This window comes from Pelophylax lessonae (assembly GCF_965119305.1).
Source record: "Pelophylax lessonae genome assembly, chromosome: 13".
Classification (NCBI taxonomy): Eukaryota; Metazoa; Chordata; class Amphibia; order Anura; family Ranidae; genus Pelophylax; species Pelophylax lessonae.
This window is the reverse complement of record NC_138780.1, coordinates 51,803,441-51,822,739: the sequence shown is the minus strand read 5'-3', so window position 1 is coordinate 51,822,739 and position 19,299 is coordinate 51,803,441. Positions and strand designations below refer to the sequence as shown.

General features: G+C 47.0%; 1 protein-coding gene across 1 annotated transcript in view; it reads right to left on the bottom strand.

Annotated features, from left to right (window-relative positions):
- The window catches only part of EIF2S1 (eukaryotic translation initiation factor 2 subunit alpha), a 48,663-nt gene that overhangs the window by 3,862 nt on the left and 25,502 nt on the right, over positions 1-19,299 (bottom strand). The window contains exons 4-7 of the mRNA XM_082242582.1: positions 15,416-15,567; positions 15,167-15,273; positions 11,013-11,110; positions 52-195 (exon numbers count right to left, since the gene is read on the bottom strand). Of these exons, the coding sequence (XP_082098708.1) occupies positions 52-195; positions 11,013-11,110; positions 15,167-15,273; positions 15,416-15,567 (501 nt within the window). The remainder of the gene's footprint in view (positions 1-51; positions 196-11,012; positions 11,111-15,166; positions 15,274-15,415; positions 15,568-19,299) is intronic.

Genomic DNA, 19,299 nt, shown 5'->3' with positions numbered 1-19,299 from the left:
ATGCTCCACTTTTTACAAATCATGCATTATTTCATTTACAGCACACCATACCTCCATCTGGACATTAAATACACCCCTTTTCTCCTCGATTCTCTCTTTGATTACTGACATTGCTTGATTGAGCACAGAAAGACCTTCAGTCCTTTCCAAAGTTGTTGTAGTCATCACATACCGAGGAGGAGCAATCAAATTTATCTAAACAGAGCAGAAAAACAAAACAAAAAAAGTTATACATATATTATCTGTATAATTTATATATATATATATATATATATATATTACACACGATAAAAGTCTACACACTACACACCCCTGATAAAATGTCAGGTTTCTGTGATGTTAAAAAAAAAAAAAAAAAAACAAAAGTAATTTCAGAACTTTTTCCACCTTTAATGTGACCTATAAACAGTACAACTCAGTTGAACGACAAACTGAAATCATTTAGATGGAGAGAAGAAAAAAAAAATAAATACTATGGTTGCATAAGTGTGCACACCCTTAAACTAATACTTTGTTGAAGCACCTTTTGATTTTATTACAGCATTCGGTCTTTTTGGTTATGAGTCTCAACATGGCACATCGTGACCTGGCAATATTTGCCTACTCTTCCTTGCAAAAACACTCCAAATCTGTCAGATTGGGAGGCCATCTCCTGTACACCGCCTACTTCAGATCACCCCACAGATTTTCAAACCGGATTCAGGTCTGGGCCATTCCAAAACTTTAATTTTCTTCTGATGAAGCCATTCCTTTGTGGATTTGGATGTATTCTTTGAGTTGTTGTCATGATGAAAGATAAAGCTCCTCTTCATGTTCAGCTTTCTAGTAGAAGCCTGAAGGTTTTGTGCCAATATTGACTGGTATTTGGAACTGTTCATAATTCCCTCTACCTTGATTAAGGCCCCTGTTCCAGCTGAAGAAAAACAGCCCCAAAGCAGGATGCTGCCACCACCATGCTTCACTGTGGGTATTGTGTTCTTTTGAGGGTGTGCAGTGTTTTTTTTCAAACATACAATATCTCACATTTTTGTAAATATTTTATTATATCTTTTCATGTGACAACACTGAAGAAATGACACTTTGCTACAATGTAAAGTAGTGAGTGTACAGCTTGTATAACAGTGTAAATTTGCTGTCCCCTCAAAATAACTCAACACACAGCCATTACTGTCTAAACCGCTGGCAACAAAAGAGAGTACACCCCTAAGTGAACATGTCCAAATTGGGCCCAAAGCATCAATTTTTTTTTTTTTTGTGGCCACCATTATTTTCCAGCACTGACTTAACCCTCTTGGGCATAGAGTTCACCAGAGCTTCACAGGTTGCCACTGGAGTCCTCTTCCACTCCTTCATGACGACATCACGGAGCTGGTGAATGTTAGAGACCTTGCGCTCCTCCACCTTCCATTTGAAGATGCCTCACAGATGCTCAATAGAGTTTAGGTCTGGAGACATGCTTGGGCAGTACATCACCTTTACCCTCAGCTTCTTTAGCAAGGCAGTGGTCGTCTGGGAGGTGTGTGTTGGGGTAGTTATCTTGGAATACTGCCCTGCGGCCCAGTCTCCAAAGGCAGGGGATCATGCTCTGCTTCAGTATGTCACAGTACATGTTGGAATTCATGGTTCCCTCATGGAACTGTAGCTCCCCAGTGTCTGCAGCACTCATGCAGCCCCAGACCATGACACTCCCACCACCATGCTTGACTGTAGGCAAGACACACTTGTCCTTGTACTCCTCGCCTGGTTGCCGCAACACACTTGACACCATCTGAACCAAATAAGTTTATCTTGATCTCATCAGACCACAGGACATGGTTCCAGTAATCCATGTCCTTAGTCAGCTTGTCTTTAGCAAACTGTTTGCGCGCTTTCTTGTGCATCATCTTTAGAAGAGGCTTCCTTCTGGGACAACAGCCATGCAGCCCAATTTGATGCAGTGTGTGGCCTATGGTCTGAGCACTGACAGGCTGACCCCACCCCATCCTCTGCAGCAAAGCTGGCAGCACTCATACGTCTATTTCCCAAAGACAACCTCTGGATACAACGCTGAGCGTGTGCACTCAACTTCTTTGGTCAACCATGGTGAGGCCTGTTCTGAGAGGAACCTGTCCTGTTAAAATGCTGTATGGTCTTGGCCACCATGCTGCAGCTCAGTTTCAGGGTCTTGGCAATCTTCCTTTAGCCTAGGCCATCTTTATGTAGAGCAACAATTCTTTCTTTCAGATCCTCAGAGAGTTGTTTGCTATGAGGTGCCATGTTGAACTTCCAGTGACGGTAGAGTGAGAGCGATAACACCAAATTTAACACACCTGCTGCTCCCCGTTTACACCCGAGACCTTGTAACACTAACGAGTCGCATGACACTGGGAGGGAAAATGGCTAATTGGGCCCAATTTGGACATTGTCACTTAGGGATGTACTCACAAATTTACACTCACTACTTTACATTGTAGCAAACTCATTTCTTCAGTGTTGTCATATGAAAAGGTATCCATCATTCACTGTGTCCACTGGACATGGCGGGTGATAGATCACTGTACCGGCAAGCCCCACTGCTGGTACCATGTGATCCCAGGTGCCAATCACAGCAGATCGCATGACAATCGTACACAATGAATTGCTTTGTTTTATACCGTTCGTGGTAAGCTCTGATTGTTCACAATGATTACATGGTACAGACAGGGCCAATCACAGCCCATCTGTTCCATGTGATTAGCTGTGGCCAACCAAATCTAAATCACCATAGTAATCATTGACTGAATAGTTTAGAAAATAAATCTTTTAATTTCTTTATTTTCCCAAAAAAATAAAATAAAAAAAAACAACAATTACAACTTGTCATGCGCCTTACCAAAAAACGGAATTTTTGTAAAATCTTACCTGTAAAATTCCTTTCTCTGAGTCCTCCGACAGTCGCCGCCCACTTCATATTCATCACCAATGGGGTTATGTCCTTTATTTCGTAGGAGTAGCTAGGCAATAGAATATGTTAGTACAAAGACTTTTAACATATCCCACCCCCAGGGGGTGGTCCCCTCAGTACATAACCCTCCACTTCCTGTATCCAACTCAGTTTCAGTGGAATAGCAGTAGAGAGTACATCAAAACCCCAAAAGAGGGGCGGGGGCGGCGACTGTCGGAGGACTCAGAGAAAGGAATTTTACAGGTAAGATTTTACAAAAATTCCGTTTTCTCTTACGTCCTCCGACAGTCGCCGCCCACTTCATATTCATCACCAATGGGGATGTCCCAAAGCAGTGTAAACATGAGGGGTGGGAAGAACACAGCCGCGCCCAAGGCAACGCCGTCTCCCCATCAGAGAAAGGAACCTTACCAAAGGAAGGAAACCAGTTGGGCATAAGAACAAAACACTCGCTCAACAGGAGCAAGAAAACCCAGGGAAAAAAACAAAAACCCCAAAAAGCCAAAGAACCCGTAACAAGGGCTCTAGGGAACTGCCGCACTAAGAACCTTGCGGCCAAAGGAAGCATCAGCCGATGCCTGAACATCTACTCTGTAGAATATCGTGAAAGTGTGTACGGTCGACCAAGTCGCCGCCTCACACACCTGGGCCACAGAGGCCCCATGACGACAGGCCCAAGACGTACTCAGAGATCTGGTAGAGTGCGCCTTCACAGGTACAGGGGGAACTTTCCCCCTCAAAGCATAGGCCTGATCAATGGTCCGTCTGATCCATTTGGCGATTGTAGAAGCCGACGCCGCCATGCCCTTCCGAGGACCTCCCGGAAGGACAAACAAGGCATCCGACTTGCGAGAAGACTCAGTCGATGTGAAATAGACTCTAATCGCCCGGACAACATCCAAGGAGTGAAGCAACACCTCCGTCGGATGCTTCGGCTACGCGCAAAGCGAAGGTTTGACAATGTCCACATTGAGATGAAAGTCCGAAACCCTTTTTGGAAGAAAAGAAGGGTTAGGTCGCAAGACCACCTTGTCCAAATGCACAACCAGACACGGAGACTTGTAGGACAAGGCTGCCAGCCCCGACACTCGTCGAGTCGAGGTGATAGCCACCAAAAAGGCGACCTTCTTGGATAACAAAGACAGCGAGATCTCCCTGAACCTTTCAAAAGGAGCACGCTGCAACACTGATAGAACTAGATTCAAGTCCCAAGGGGTAAGAGGGTCCCTCCTAGGAGGGATCAGATGACGTACCCCCCGCACAAAAGTGCTAACCAAAGAATCAGATGCCACAGGCCGTCGAAAAAGAACGGCCAAAGCAGACACCTGACCCTTGATCGTGGCCAGCGCCAGACGCTGGTCAACACCCGTCTGAAGGAAGGGCAACACCCTAGACACCGAATAAGTGTCAGGAGAGAAACCCCTGGATACGCACCAGGCAAAATACGCCTTCCAAGTACGGTAATAAACCTTCCCCGAGGAAGACTTCCTCGCATTTATTAAGGTGTGAATGAACTCAGGGGAAAGACCCCTGTTCTTCAGGACCTCGGTTTTAACAGCCAGGCCGTCAAGGCCAGCGACTGTAAAGCAGGATGGAAGATCGGTCCTTGCGACAGAAGATCTTCTCGAAGAGGCAGACGCCACGGGGCGTCGATTGCCAGATTTACGAGGTCTGCGTCCCAGGACCGGCGAGGCCAGTCCGGTGCCACAAGAATCACCGTGGTCGGTTCCGCGAAGGAACCTGGACAGCAATTGAATCGGCGGGAACGCATACATCAGTTGGTACTGATGCCACGGGGCAACCAACGCGTCCGACGCGTCTGCCCGAGGATCGCACTCCTTGCCACGAACCGTGGTACTTTGTAGTTCAGACGAGACGCGAACAGGTCTACCTCCGGAAGACCCCACCTCGCGCACAACATCTGGAAGACAGCCGGGTGAAGGGACCATTCTCCCTGGTCCAGGGTGCGACGGCTCAGATAATCCGCCTGCCAAATTTTCACCCCCGGAATGTGACCTGCCGATATTGCCGGGACATGCGTCTCGGCCCAAGACAGAATCGCGGCCACTTCTCGAGCCGCCCGGGCACTCCTGGTGCCCCCTTGGTGATTGATGTAAGTCACCGCCGTGGCATTGTCCGTCTGCACCCGAACCGGGTAGCCGTGAAGATTGTCCGTCCAACGACGAAGACAGAGGAGTATCGCTCGCAGTTCCAGAACGTTGATCGGAAGGGAGGATTCCTCCGTCGACCAAACACCCTGGGTGGACAGAACGCCCAGAACACCACCCCAGCCCGACAGGCTGGCGTCCGTGGTGATCACCGTCCACGAAAGGGGACGAAAAGACTTGCCCCCCGATACTGAGGGGGATAGAAGCCACCACAGAAGATCCCTTCTGGTCTGAGAACTCAATGACATCTGGAGATCCAGAGACTGCGGACGCCCGTCCCACCTGGACAATATCTCCGCCTGGAGATCCCGCGTGTGAAACTGGGCAAAGGGAAATCGCCTCGAAAGCCGAGACCACCAATCCCAGACACCGCATGCACGTCCGAATGGACGAAGATGGAACGTCCCTGAGGGACCTGACTGCCTCCTGAAGAGCTGCGAGTTTTTCTTCCGGCAGGAAGACCTACGCCTGGACAGAGTCCAGAATCATACCCAGGTAAGAAATCCGAACCGATGGGCACAATGTCGACTTTGGAAAATTGATCGTCCAACCAAACTCCTGCAGAGTCTGCAACGTGACGGACAGATCCTTCTCCAGACCCTGGCTGGTCGCAGACCGAACCAGAATATCGTCCAGATACCCCAGAACCGAAATGCCCCGGGCCCTCAACAAAGCCAGAACCGGTGCTAGCACTCTGGTGAACACCCTTGGAGCAGAGGCGAGACCAAAAGGCAACGCCACAAATCGGTAATGATCTTCCGCTATGGCGAATCGAAGGTACCTCTGGTGACCCTCGAAAATCGGGATGTGAAGATACGCATCTTGCAAGTCGATGGAAGCCATGAACTCCCCCGGAACCAGGGCAGCCACCACCGACCGCAGGGATTCCATGCGGAACTTGCGCACCCGCACAAGGCGGTACAGCGCCTTCAAGTCCAGAATCGGACGCACCTTGCCCTCCTTCCTGGGCACGGTGAGCAGATTGGAATAGAACCCCCGAAATCTGTCCCGATGAGACACCGGGACCACCACTCCCTGAGCCCCCAGGTCCTGCACCGCTAGATGCAGGTCCCGCAAACGCTCCGGGGATAACAGAAGACTTGAGGGAAAAAATCTGCTCTCCGGCCGAGAGAGAAACTCGATCTAGTGGCCAGATCGAACGATTTCCTGTGAAGTGGGTGAGGGCGCCCCTTCAGGCCGCACTGTTGTGGGCCGCAGAACCGGATTGGCCGGACCTTTGCTTACCTGCCCACGGCTTCTTGCGGGAGCCGTGACCCTTGGACGGCTTGTCCCAAAAATGTGACCGAAAGGCACGAAAGGACCCCTGAGGGGGCCGAAAGAAATCATTCTGTTTTCCAGGAGCCGTCTTAGTCTAGTGGGATTGAGGTAAGAGCGTGCTCTTACCCCCCATGACCCCTTTAATTAGGGCATCCAGGGATTCGCCAAAAAGGCGAGAATCATCAAACGGCAGATTGGCCAAGGTCCTACGTGAAGATTGATCCACAGACCAACACTTCAACCAAACCAGGCGGCGAGATAACACCGCCACACTGTGTACACGTGCAGCCAACGGAACCATATCCAGGTCCGCATCACACAAATACATGACACCCTGGTGGCTTTGATCCACCATATCCAAAGTCGCCTGGGGGGCAGAATCAGCCCCCAGGACACGCCTAAGCACCTGCGTCCAGTTCGCGACCGCCTGGGCCGCCATAAGTGAAGCAATAAAGCTTTCAACATAGAACCCATAATAGAATAGGTACGACGGGCAAAGGACTCCATCCTCTTGTCCGTGGCATCCCGGAACACCGGGGTGTCTGCAGCAGGAATCGCAGTGGACTTGTTCAAAACTGCTAACGCCTGGTCCACCGGAGGTGGGACACACCAACGCCCATCAGTAGCGGGCGTAAAAGGACAGCGCAGCTTAAACCTACTTGGTACAGCAAAAGGTTTGCGTATATTACGCCATCGTTCTTTCACAGCGCGCTGAAAATCATCAGTGCATGGAAACATCTGCGATATGCGCCTTTTCTGCGTCCCATAAGCCGCCAAGGCAGCAGGAGGACGTTTCCTCCTCCAGACGCAGAGTTTGCTTGATAGAAGCAACCAATTCATCCATGAGCGCAAGCTCTTCAGACGAGCCAGGGGGAGAATTATCAACCCCCTCTACCTCAGCCTCCATTACTGACCCTATAAGGTCCCGGGAGGAACGAGACCCCGATAAGGAGATCTCTGCCCCAGCAGCCCCAGTACCATCACCCTCTTGAAACAGAGGAAATTGAAAACTCTGGGCCTTTTAGAGGATTGAGCAACCACCAGCATTTGCACCTGAGTCGCAAGGCTAGCCACAATCGCAGCCAAATCCCCCCCCGGGGGGGGGGGGGGAAACCGCAGTCCCCTGGCTTCCCCCTAAATTGGCAGGAAACTAGTATTCCTGAAAATCCATGCCCTTGTAGCAGCAAAAATAAATGGGTGACCGCCCCTTTAAGAGAGCGCTGCGATCGTAGCCCACTCACACTAAGCATCCCACACAAGGGACCCCCACAGGGACAAGTATACCAAGGCAGGATACAGGGAATAAAAAGAAATAAACCTGGAGAGATCGGTGCTGCTGCTGCTGCCTGCGGTGCTCCTGAAGGAAAGGAAATGCTGGCATACAGGGCGCTCTATGAAAGCCTATGGAGGCTACAAGAAAATGGCCGCCATGCATGTAAAACATGCGGCCGGAGCGATCGCAGTCAAAATGGCGCCGTTTGGCGCCGAAACTGCCGCTCCCACACCCCATGAGGGAGAAGTAAAACACACCATCTGCCCAAAAAAGGAACATGGTAAACCGCAGCAGCGGCGCTGTAATGTGCCCCAAGCATGAGAAACTCAAGCCCCACAGCACACAGCCGTTCACACAAACAGAAAACTGACACAGAGTGCAGCCAGCCCCCCCTCCTGCAGCCCACAGCTTGCAATGTGAGAGATAGGGAAAACGTAATAGTGTGAACACAGGGCAAGGTACACAGTCCCAGACTGACACCCCCCAGACAGACAGGTCCCCACATAAATGCACTTACCTCTCACATGGCGTGGGGGACCCGCACAGGCGAACAAACCGCTGCACATGAGGCAGGGAGAGTCGCATCCAGGACGCATCAGAAGGTGGGTTGAGAAACCGCACAGCGTCCAGTGAGGTAGCCACCTCACCTAGCATCCCTGCACGGAACAGGGATGGGTCGTTCAGATAACTCAGGAGCGATACCTGACTGAACGCTCGATGGCGGGCTGAGAAGCCACTGACCCACAGCCTGCTACCAGGGGGGTCAGCCCGAGACGCAGCCCGCATGATCCTCTTCATCAGAAGAACTAACTAACGCTGGTAAAATAACAGCTAACAAGAAAGAGAGAAAAAACTCAAATAAAATCCAAAGAAAGGAAAGAGAGCTGAGACAAGGTGCCCCAGCACAGAAACTTCCAGCTACTCCTGACAGCTAGACAAATGAAACTGAGTTGGATACAGGAAGTGGAGGGTTATGTACTGAGGGGACCACCCCCTGGGGGTGGGATATGTTAAAAGTCTTTGTACTAACATATTCTATTGCCTAGCTACTCCTACGGAATAAAGGACATAACCCCATTGGTGATGAATATGAAGTGGGCGGCGACTGTCGGAGGACGTAAGAGAAAGGGGTATTTCGGGGGATATTTGTACCGTTCAGGCATTTTTGGGCCTGAGAGAGAGATACAGTAGCCAGACTAACTTTACTATAGTTTGGCCTTAATTTATGCAGGAAGATTTTTTTTTTTTTTAAATGTAAAAACGAAAAAAAAAAAATAAAAAAGGGTTTTTCTTCACATTTTTCGGTCTTTAAAATATTTAGCAAAAAAATAAAAAAAACAGTGGTGATTAAAAATACCATAAAAAGAAAGCTCTATTTGTGTGAAAAAAAAGATAAAAATGTCATATGGGTAGAGTGCTGCAGGACCACACCATTGTGTTTCAAAATGTGACAGCAACGAAAGCTGAAAATTGGCCTGGGCAGAAAGGGGGTAAAGGTGTCCGGTACTGAAGTGGTTAAATTGGCCCTAATATGTGTATGTATGAATGGGAGTTAGGGACCTGAGACTGTAAGCTCCTTGAGTGAATATAAAATATAATTGTAAAGCGCTGCATAAAAGGTCAGGGCTATAAAATGCCTGTGATAAATGATAAGAAAAAGAATATTGGTTGAGTACTATTTGTAAACCAAACTATGAAGACAATGTGCTTCATGTTCGGAGATTATGGGCACTGCCAACAGCGCCAAGATGCTTGATTTCACCATTTAACCTGTTCAAAAAAATGACAGCTGCAATCTTCTAACTGAATGCTGTGGAAAAAACAAGCATTTTTCCTTTAACCGGTTGCCGACCGCCGCACGACTATATACTGCGGCGGTCAGCCCCGGCCAGGCAGAGTGACGCATCGGTACGTCACTCGCCTGTCACTGACTTGCGAGCCTATCGCGGGCGGGCGCGCGCCCGCCGAGGCGCGCGCCCGCCGCGGCTCGTTCACAGACAAGTCAGTGCGTGTGACCGGCGGACTCGATGTCCGCCAGTCACACTGCGATCGCTCCTGTGAAGGGAGAAAGACAGAGCAGCTTGTGTAAACAAGCTGCCTGTCAGTTCTCCCTGTGTAAAAGTGAAGATCTGACCGTTCTACTATGTAGAACGGTTGATCTTTGCTTTTACACCAATAGCAATGTCCCTACACAGTTAGAAACATGCCCCTAGGACACACTTAACCCCTCCCTGTCCAATAAAGTTAACCCCTTCCCTGCCAGTGTCATTTTTGCAGTAACAGTGCATATGTATAGCACTGATTACTGCAGTAATGTCACTGGTACCCCCAAAAGTGTCAAAAATGTCAGTCAAGGGTCCGATCTGTCCGCCGCAATGTCGCAGTACCGAAAAAAAAAAAAAAAAAATCGCAGATCGCCGCCATTATGCGTTAAAAAAAAAAACACCAAAAATGACAAAAATCTTTCCCTTTGTTAGTAAACGCGATAACTTTTGCGCAAACCAATCAAAATACGCTTTTTGCGATTTTTTTTACCAAACATAGGTAGCATAAAACAAATTGGCCGAAAAATGTTAAAAAATTTTGATTTTTACTTTTTTTTTTGGGGAATTTCATATAAAAAAAATGTGAAAAATATTGTTATTTTTGCAAAATTTACGCTCTTTTTTTGTTTATAGCGCGTGATCAAAAAATCGCACAGGTGATCAAATACCACCAAAAGAAAGCTCTGTTTGTGGGAAAAAAAGGACGTCAAATTCGTTTAGGTACAGCGTCGCACGACCGCGCAATTGTCCGTTAAAGTCACGCAGTAAAAAAAATCGCAAAAAAACCCCTGGTCCTTTAGCAGCCAAATCCTCCGGGGCTTAAGTGGTTAATAAAAATTGAAGATGAGCATCAGCTGAATTTATGGTTTCCAACAGGAGAAATACTACGTATAATAGCCAATTGTGTAAACAGAAAGCAAAGTCGGTGTTTAAGACTCGGTTCACACTACGGTGATCCGACTTAGGGGGCGACCTGTGAAGTCGAGTGCACCGCGACTTCGGCACGACTTGCACGGACTTCATATAATGAATGTCTATGCAAGTCGCCCCGAAGTAGTACAGGACCCTTTTTCCTTGTGTCGCTCCTATTAGAACCGGTCCTGTACTACACTATGGGACACGACGGTGCGCGACTTGTCAGGCTGACCAAGTCGTCTGACAAGTCGGACTAGTGTGTATGGAGACTTATACCACAAAGAATTCTATGAAAAACACAACAGAACAAAACCTTTGCTGATACAAGCTGAAAAGTAACATACAATTACATAACAGAAATGTGTGACGAATTAGAATGAAACATGTTTTTATATGAAAGACCGCTTTACCTTTATTGGCATATTTTCTGTTGAACAGCCAAGTCCCGCTCTTAATGCATCTTTCACTGCATCAATGCCTTCATATCCATAGCATGCCACTTCAATATCTGAGAAACAAAACACAACAAAGTTAAGACTCTGGCCCAGGTAAACCAAGGTGGACAGTTGAGGAATGTAAATCGTTGCACTAGTTTTATTAAACTTTAATTTTGCAGTGCACATAGTTTATTTGGCCCATTGTAGACTAACCAGTTTTGCGCCATCATCCTCCTAAGTGTACTACTGCACATCTCTATTGCGCCAAACATTTTCTGTACCAGACCCTGTGCCAAGTCGTGCCTATATTCCCATTGCACACATTCCTGGATCACAGGCTCGTCTGTAGTGGGTGCTGTAGAGATTACCAGCTGGACACTTGATATATTCACAGATCAATACAGATTTGCCAGCACACCATGGATCTTCAACTGCAGTCCAAAACTTTTCATTGCAGAGAGATCACATCACAAAGATATAAGTGCAACGTTTCGGAGCCACGTAGGACTTCATCAGGCATGTGACGTCATGCGATGACATCACATGCCTGACGAAGGGCTAGTGCGCACCTCCGAAACATTGCACTTTTGTGATGGGATCTCTCTGCAATAAAAGTTTTAGACTGCAATTGAAGATCTATGGTTTGCTGGCAAATATGTGTATTGATCTGTGCCAAGTGGCACTTGGGATTTTTTTGAGAGACTTTTGTGGCACGTGTAAAAAAAAAAAAAAAAAAAAGTTACTATGCACCGACAACAGTTTGTCCCTACCCCTCAATCTAATCTCTTCTAGTTATACGATAACTGAATGCCAGTTTCTCAGGAGGGTCTAATATATATATTTATTTTTTTTCTTCATCGGAAAAAAAAATCTTTATTGAAATTTAGAACTGTAGCAGTGCCATACAACGCAGTACAATATATTGCCAAGATGGGTCATAAATGACATTAAAGCTTACACAAACAGCAATAAAGGTTACATAAATGGTATACAGCTGCGTTGACATAAATCGGTACATGTATATGTAAGCAAAGGAAGATGTAATACTGTGCAGGAATACACTCCTAGATTACATCCTTATGCAGTGTTCAGTCTTAACCTGTCCATAAATTAGATGCACTGGTGCTAGCCCAAAAACATTCAGCCAGGGAGCCCATATTTTTTCATACTTATTCAGGAATCCTGTGTGCTGATGTACATATTTTTCCAACCATAACCCCTTATCCCGCCGACCCTTTAAGGGGCTTGGATTGCCAGGAGGCGGGGCTTATGACCACCGTGACTGGCTGTCACATGATCCGAAAACCCCCCGATCACTGCTTTCAGCGAGGAGCCGGTCACGGTGCTTGGAGCGCGCTCTTGGCACAGCTCGGTTGGTGCTATTGCACGCAAAATATGCGCACGCGCGACGTCAAGAGGCCCCATATTTGCGCTTGGCACTAAGAAGTTAAAATACTGCCAACATTCTTAATCCACCCGTGTTGGAGGCAACATGTAGTTTTATGTGTTCTGATATCAGATGCTTCTGGATGATTGAACCTGACCACACCGGGTCTGGAATGCAAAGTGCCCAACAGGACATTCCTGACAAGGAGTCATAAATGGGAATTCTTATTCTCAAAGGATGTTCTCGCATAAACCTCCTATTGTGAGGTATGGGGGTAGAGAAGCCTCAGATAAGATCTCCTGGGGAGGTTATTCCAACATCAAAGGCCAGCAATGAATAAAGATGACCCAGGTCAAAAACAGTGATTCGTGGACAGATGGCGCCCCTGGTGGAAGAATATAACATGCTTCCTGGAAAGATGAGATGCTTCCTGTTTATTAGGAAGGGGGCATCTTATGAGCTGTCATTGGACATGAAGACAGTGGGTGTTTATGTGTGGGTGGTGTCTGAGTGGGCTTTAAATGCGGATTGCAAGATAGAATCTGTCTCTTGGCTGCGGACTCTTGGCTGTGGGCCATCATGGCTCTTGGGCTACTCTCTTTCTCCTTCCTGTGTGCTTGAGACCAGCTGAAAGATATCAAATCCCGAGGACGAATATGTAACGTATTATCTGTAATTGTTTTGTCTTATATGCTCTGTGATATTCCTTTAGTGTTTTATGTTCGCATTTCTACTTGCTTTATAATAAATTAGATCCTTATTTATTTATTTAAGCAGTGTGTTTATTTTTATAGCTAGCATTGTTAGTATACCTTCCATTAGCCTTCTCAGAGCTTTGATAGACTATTAATAGACAATAGAATACATTTTTATAATAAAATAGGGGAGGTACAAAGCCACCCCATATTTATTTCAACCCGCCTCCTACAAGGGTGTCATTTTGGGCACATCCACAGGAGATGAATCAAGTCTCAATGATCCCATTTGCATCCGGTACACAAGGGTGCTGGCAACACCCACTTTGTGTAGTCTGTGAAGGGGAGAATAGGAATGTACAATTGGGTTAACCTCTGTGTCGCATTCAAAGGGCATGGCACTACCGACTGGAATGCCTGTAAGTTGACCTACATCGTCCTCCCATTTCTCCACCAACCTTAAGGGGTACTGTTTAGGGAAGGAATATAGTAGCATTGTGATATAAAGCCTTTACAAGACTCAGCATATTTTTTTCTTCTTTTTTTTAAGTTTAAAAAGGCACTGATCTTTCTCTTTCAATACCTGAAGCCCCAGAACACTCATTGTCCTACTGCAGGAGACTCGCCTGCTAGGGAACAAAATCATGGCAATGAAGAGAAACTGGATCCAGAGATTCAGCAGGGACCAGCTACATTTTATTCAATCTATGGCTGTTCCCGTTTGAGAGGAGTAAACCTTTCACTTTACCTAGCGAAAAAGGAAATAAACTTGCCCTTTAAACCTTATATTAACTGATAATATACATTTAATACCATTTTGCATTCACATTCCCAAGGCCCATGTCACATTAGCAATCCACTTGTTTGCCAGAAGTTGCAACAGGATGACTTGAAAATGCCGTGAAGGTACATACATGCTTTTTAGTAGGGCTGAAACAACTAATCGACTAAATCGATAATAATCGATAATGACAATCGTTGTCATTATCGATTAGTTGCTCCGTCGATTAGTTGTGCTGCATTCTTGACTTTCCCTGCCTGTAAGCGAGCTCCGGCTCCTCTGTGAAGCTGCAGTGTGCACTCACTGTCTCTCATAGCTTGGCACTTCCGTGTATGGCTGAACTCGCATCCACACATGAGATCGCATGTAATTTAGGAGCAGTGCGCTCCGAATTACATGCGATCTCGCAAACCGCACTAGTGTGAACCGGCACTAACACTCTGTTTGTTTACTATTTTAAATAAATGCAAAAAAGGCATATTGAGTTTTTTTATGATTTTATCCGATTAATCGAAAAAATAATCGGCAACTAATCGATTATTAAAATAATCGTTAGTTGCAGCCCTACTTTTTAGATGTAGCTCCTTCCCTGGCTTTGGCAGTGATGAGTCTCTCTCTCACTGCTAAAAGCGCTACAAAACGATTGTCAGCAACAGAGTGTGCGACATAGGCAAGCTGGTGAGGTTCACTCTGCTGGGTCCCCCAAAAAATATCCAGCTGCTGGCAATTTCCAACCAATGACGGGGTGATCAGTGTGACAAGGTTCTCAGGCAAAAATGTCCTAAGGACAGGAACACTTAGCAAGAGAGCGAGGTTTACACTCCCTTCTGTGTCCTGAAAAAGCTGTCCAACATCTAGCCTTTTCTCACCAGTGACAGCATCACTAGTGTGACATGGTACTTAGGTAAAAAGGTCCTTTAGGTCAGTGGTCCTCAACTCCGGTCCTCAGGGCCCACTAACAGGCCAGAATTTAAGTATTACCTTGGGGAGATGCAGACTAGAGTACTGCAATCACTGAGCAGCAAATGATATCACCTGGGATGCATTTCAGTTATCTTGCAAACCTGGCCTGTTAGTGGGCCCTGTAGGCCAGGGTTGAGGACCACTGCTTTAGGTGGTGACACCAGGTTTGAGCTATCTAGAAGTCCATTCAAATCCTAGTAGCATGCAGAAAACCTCTTTAGCCCTTGTGAAACTGGCACAAAAACACATTACGCTGAAAGAGAGATACAATATAAAAACAGATTAATGTTACAGTAGTTACCTGCTCGGATTTTCACAGCTTGTGGCGTAAGACGTCTGTTAATATTATCAATGAGGACTCTTCTTTCCTCCTCTATTAAATCTAGTCCATCTAGAACTGATGGATCTCTAAGGAGAGAATTACATGGCATTTTAGAATCAAAGCTGCTTTCAGAAAGCGCTCTGAAATACAAAAGTTTTAAATTGGAATTAAAAAAAATAAATAAAAAATCAAATCAGGCTTATTAGAATTCCAAAACATTGCGCTTACGAGACTGCTTGTTTGAAGGCATCGTAGGCCCCGTATCCGGCTCTCTTGTATTTTTCATCAAATACCCAGGCGGTTCTTTGATATAAACTTTCTAGCTGCTCATCCTTTGTGTATTCCAAAACTTCAGCTACATGACGCAGAATACTGTATACCTGTAGGAAAATTCAAACAAACCATAAACCTATGAGCAGCATGATGCATGCATCAAACCCTGGACTGTCCTGATCCTTGGCACCATAAAAAAGGGGGAATTTTTTTACTTATATTGGAGTACAGTACATCACACAGGCTGGATATTCAGAGAATCTGGGTTCAAAGGCTGGTACCTTCAGGTGACAGGACAATGGCAAAGTCCAAGACCCCCCCCCCCCCCTTCACAGGTGAGCATACCCCAAAAACACTACCCCACTCTGCAAGACCTCAGTTTTTCTTATGTTTTTTTTTCCAGCAAGCAATACAGAGTAATGCCTCGTACACACGCATCGATTATTGGCCGGAAATTTTCGGCCAACGTCCGATCGGCCGATTTTCGGCTTGTTAGTATGATGCTTTCAACAAACGACTCAGACTTTTCGGCCGAATAAAATCTGGTGTGCAGGCTATAAAATTTGTTGGCCGTCAACACAACGGCTGATTTTCCGTCAGTCAGTACAGATTTCGGCAGACAAAAATCTGATGAGCAAGACTGGGCATGCTCAGAGAAGAAAAAAAACACACGGAAAGTAAACCAGCACATGACATCACTTCTGAAGTAGATTTATGTTGGCCGAGAAAATTAGTGTGCAGTCTAGGCACATTCCAACCAACAAAACACCACTCTGGACAAAAGTAGGACGGTCGGTTGGCCGATAATCGTTGCGTGTGTACGAGGCATTAGGCAAGCCATAGATGGAGCGTATTTGGTGTACGGGTTGCAGGAAAAATTCACAGGCTTCCCCTATCAACACAGGCAGCGCTGACAGAGGAATCTCTCCTGCCAAGATATTGTCTTCTCCCGGCAGGGGAAGTCCTCTCCGCCAGAAGAAAATAGTGATTGCTAGCAGCTACAAGCAAGAATCACAAGTAAATCCATCAGGCTGGTTGTACCCAAGCTGATGATTGATCTACTTGGTGGATTCAGCCTGCCCATACAGTTTGTTTCTGCTAAACCGACCGAGATTCTAAATGTCTATGGCTGGCCTAACACAGGAACATGGAGGAGGCCAACCTTTGTCCTATACTGTGTGAGAAAGGTATTTACAGTTCCTCTGATCTTAAAGGAGAACTCTGGGCAAAGGGACATAGGGAAGGAATCAGGAGAGCCGGCTTGATCACACAGAGGGGGGGGTAACACAGCTTGGATCTGAAACATCGGTCGCTGCCAAAGACCGGCTCTTATGATAGACAGCACACTGGTTCAATTTTCCAGCATTGGACCACTGCGCTGTTTCATAGGAGCCAGTCCAGGAGGTAGGACTTTGAGAGGCCGACATTTTAGCTCCAAGCTGTGTTACAGCAGGAGACCCCCTCTGTGTGATCTGACAAGCTCTCCTCCAGGATTTCTCCCTGTGATCCCCATGCAGTGATAGGCACTTTTAAATGTGGTCAGTGTGATTACTGTAAATTCAATAAAGCGGCGTTCCACTCACTTTTTTTTAAACACTAGGGCTGCCACGACGCGTCGACTACAAAAAAACGTCGACGTGCGTGAAAGGCGTCGACGCGTCAACGTGTGACGTCACACGCCCCCTGGCCGGCCGCAGCGTCGCTTTCGGCCGGGAGAAATCAGTGCGCCGCAGCAGAACACCGGGCCCGGGGAGGAGGAGATGCCGCCGTACGAGGGGCTGGGGACGGGGGGAGAGAAGACCGCAGGGAGAGAAGACCGCGGTGGTCATAGACCTGGGAGAGGCATTTACTAAGAGAGTGTCCGGAGTCATGTGCTGGGATTGGAATTGGGGTGCATGGGAGACATGGGATCTAATACTGGGGGGACCTGTCAGAGTCTATTGGACCTGTCAGTGGGGGGTACATGGGGGGTCTGCCAGCTGGGGTGTGTGTGGGATCTGTTGTTGGGGATTCATGGAGTCTGCCTGCTGGGGGTGTATAGGATCTGTCATTGGGGTTCATGGGGTCTGCTAGCTGGTGGTACATGGGGTCTGTCATTGATTGGGGTTCATGGGGTCTGCTAGCTGGTGGTACATGGGATCTGTCATTGGGGTACATGGGGTCTGCTAGCTGGTGGTACATGGGATCTGTCATTGGGGTACATGGGGTCTGTCATTGGGGTACATGGGGTCTGCTAGCTGGTGGTACATGGGATCTGTCATTGGGGTACATGGGGTCTGTCATTGATTGGGGTTCATGGGGTCCGCTAGCTGGTGGTACATGGGATCTGTCATTGGGGTACATGGGGTCTGCCAGCTGTACTAGGTGGGAGGGCTTACTGAGGGGTCTGCAATGGGAGGGGGGCTTACTAAGTGGTCTGTACTAGGTGGGAGGGCTTACTGAGGGGTCTGCAATGGGAGGGGGGTTTACTAAGTGGTCTGTACTAGGTGGGAGGGCTTACTGAGGGGTCTGCAATGGGAAGGGGACTTACTAAGTGGTCTGTACTAGGTGGGAGGGCTTACTGAGGGGTCTGCACTGGGAGGGGGGGCTTACTAAGTGGTCTGTACTAGGTGGGAGGGCTTACTGTGGGGTCTGTACTGGGAGGGGGGCTTACTGAGGGGGGTCTGTATTAATTACAGGATTAGCTAATCAAAAAAACAATTAAGCAAAAAAAGAAAAAATTTAAATAATCGTTAGATTAGTCGACTAATCGTAAAAATAATCGATAGATTAGTCGACAGACAAATTAATAGTTAGTTGCAGCCCTACTGTACACTGTAATGTGTACCCATAGTGATGTTCGGCTGCTTATATGGTGACATTTTATAAGTACTTTTTTCTCATTAATCTTCCCCGCAACTTCCGGTCGCAACCACCTAGACGACTTCACCATCAGCCCGGCCCGTTAACTCCTGGGACATCTATGGCATTGGTCCTCAACCCTGCCCTACAGGGGCCACTAACAGGCCAGGTTTTAAGTATTACCTTGGGGAGATGCAGACTAGAATACTGCAATCACTGAGCAGCAAATGATATCACCTGTGATGTATTTCAGTTATCTTGCAAACCTGGCCTGTTAGTGGGCCCTGTAGGCCAGGGTTGAGGACCACTGATCTATGGCATTGATCCCAGAAGTAACGAGATTTCCTGACCACAACAAAGCAGCACAGGTGCGAGATCGCTAGGTCCATGCTGGCCAAGCTGGCTTCAGCTGTCCACATCCTCCAACCATATCAGAGAAAAGATAACTCATCATCTAGTAAGTAATTATAATGTGCACATGGGCCAGCTATATCTATTGCAGTTATGGTAAATTACAACAATCTCACCGTGATCTTGTGTGAATAGAATAATTTTGGCTAGAAGACTGGAACTCCACTTCAATGACAGGAAAGACATATTTCTCCAGAATTCAAACAATTTAAACCCAGACATTTTGTGAACTGCAACACCATTGGCATTGTTTGACGACTTGCGGTTCATTTTATATTGGCAAGACCAAAAAATTGATTTTTGTAAGAACTTACCGTAAAATCCTTTTCTCTTAAGCTCATTGACAGACGTAGTCTTCTTGATTCTCAAGAGCTGGGTTATGTTGTCTCCGCAGGAGTAGGACTAGGCAGAATGACAAAACGTTCTGGCTCCACCCTAGGGGGCAGTCCCTGAGGGTATATCCTCCCTCTCTCTGCTACAGGGAATCAGTTCTGTTTAAAGCAGTACAGAGAAATTAACCCAACCCAACTCAATGATAGAGGGGCGGGTACTACGTCTGTCAATGAGCTTAAGAGAAAAGGATTTTA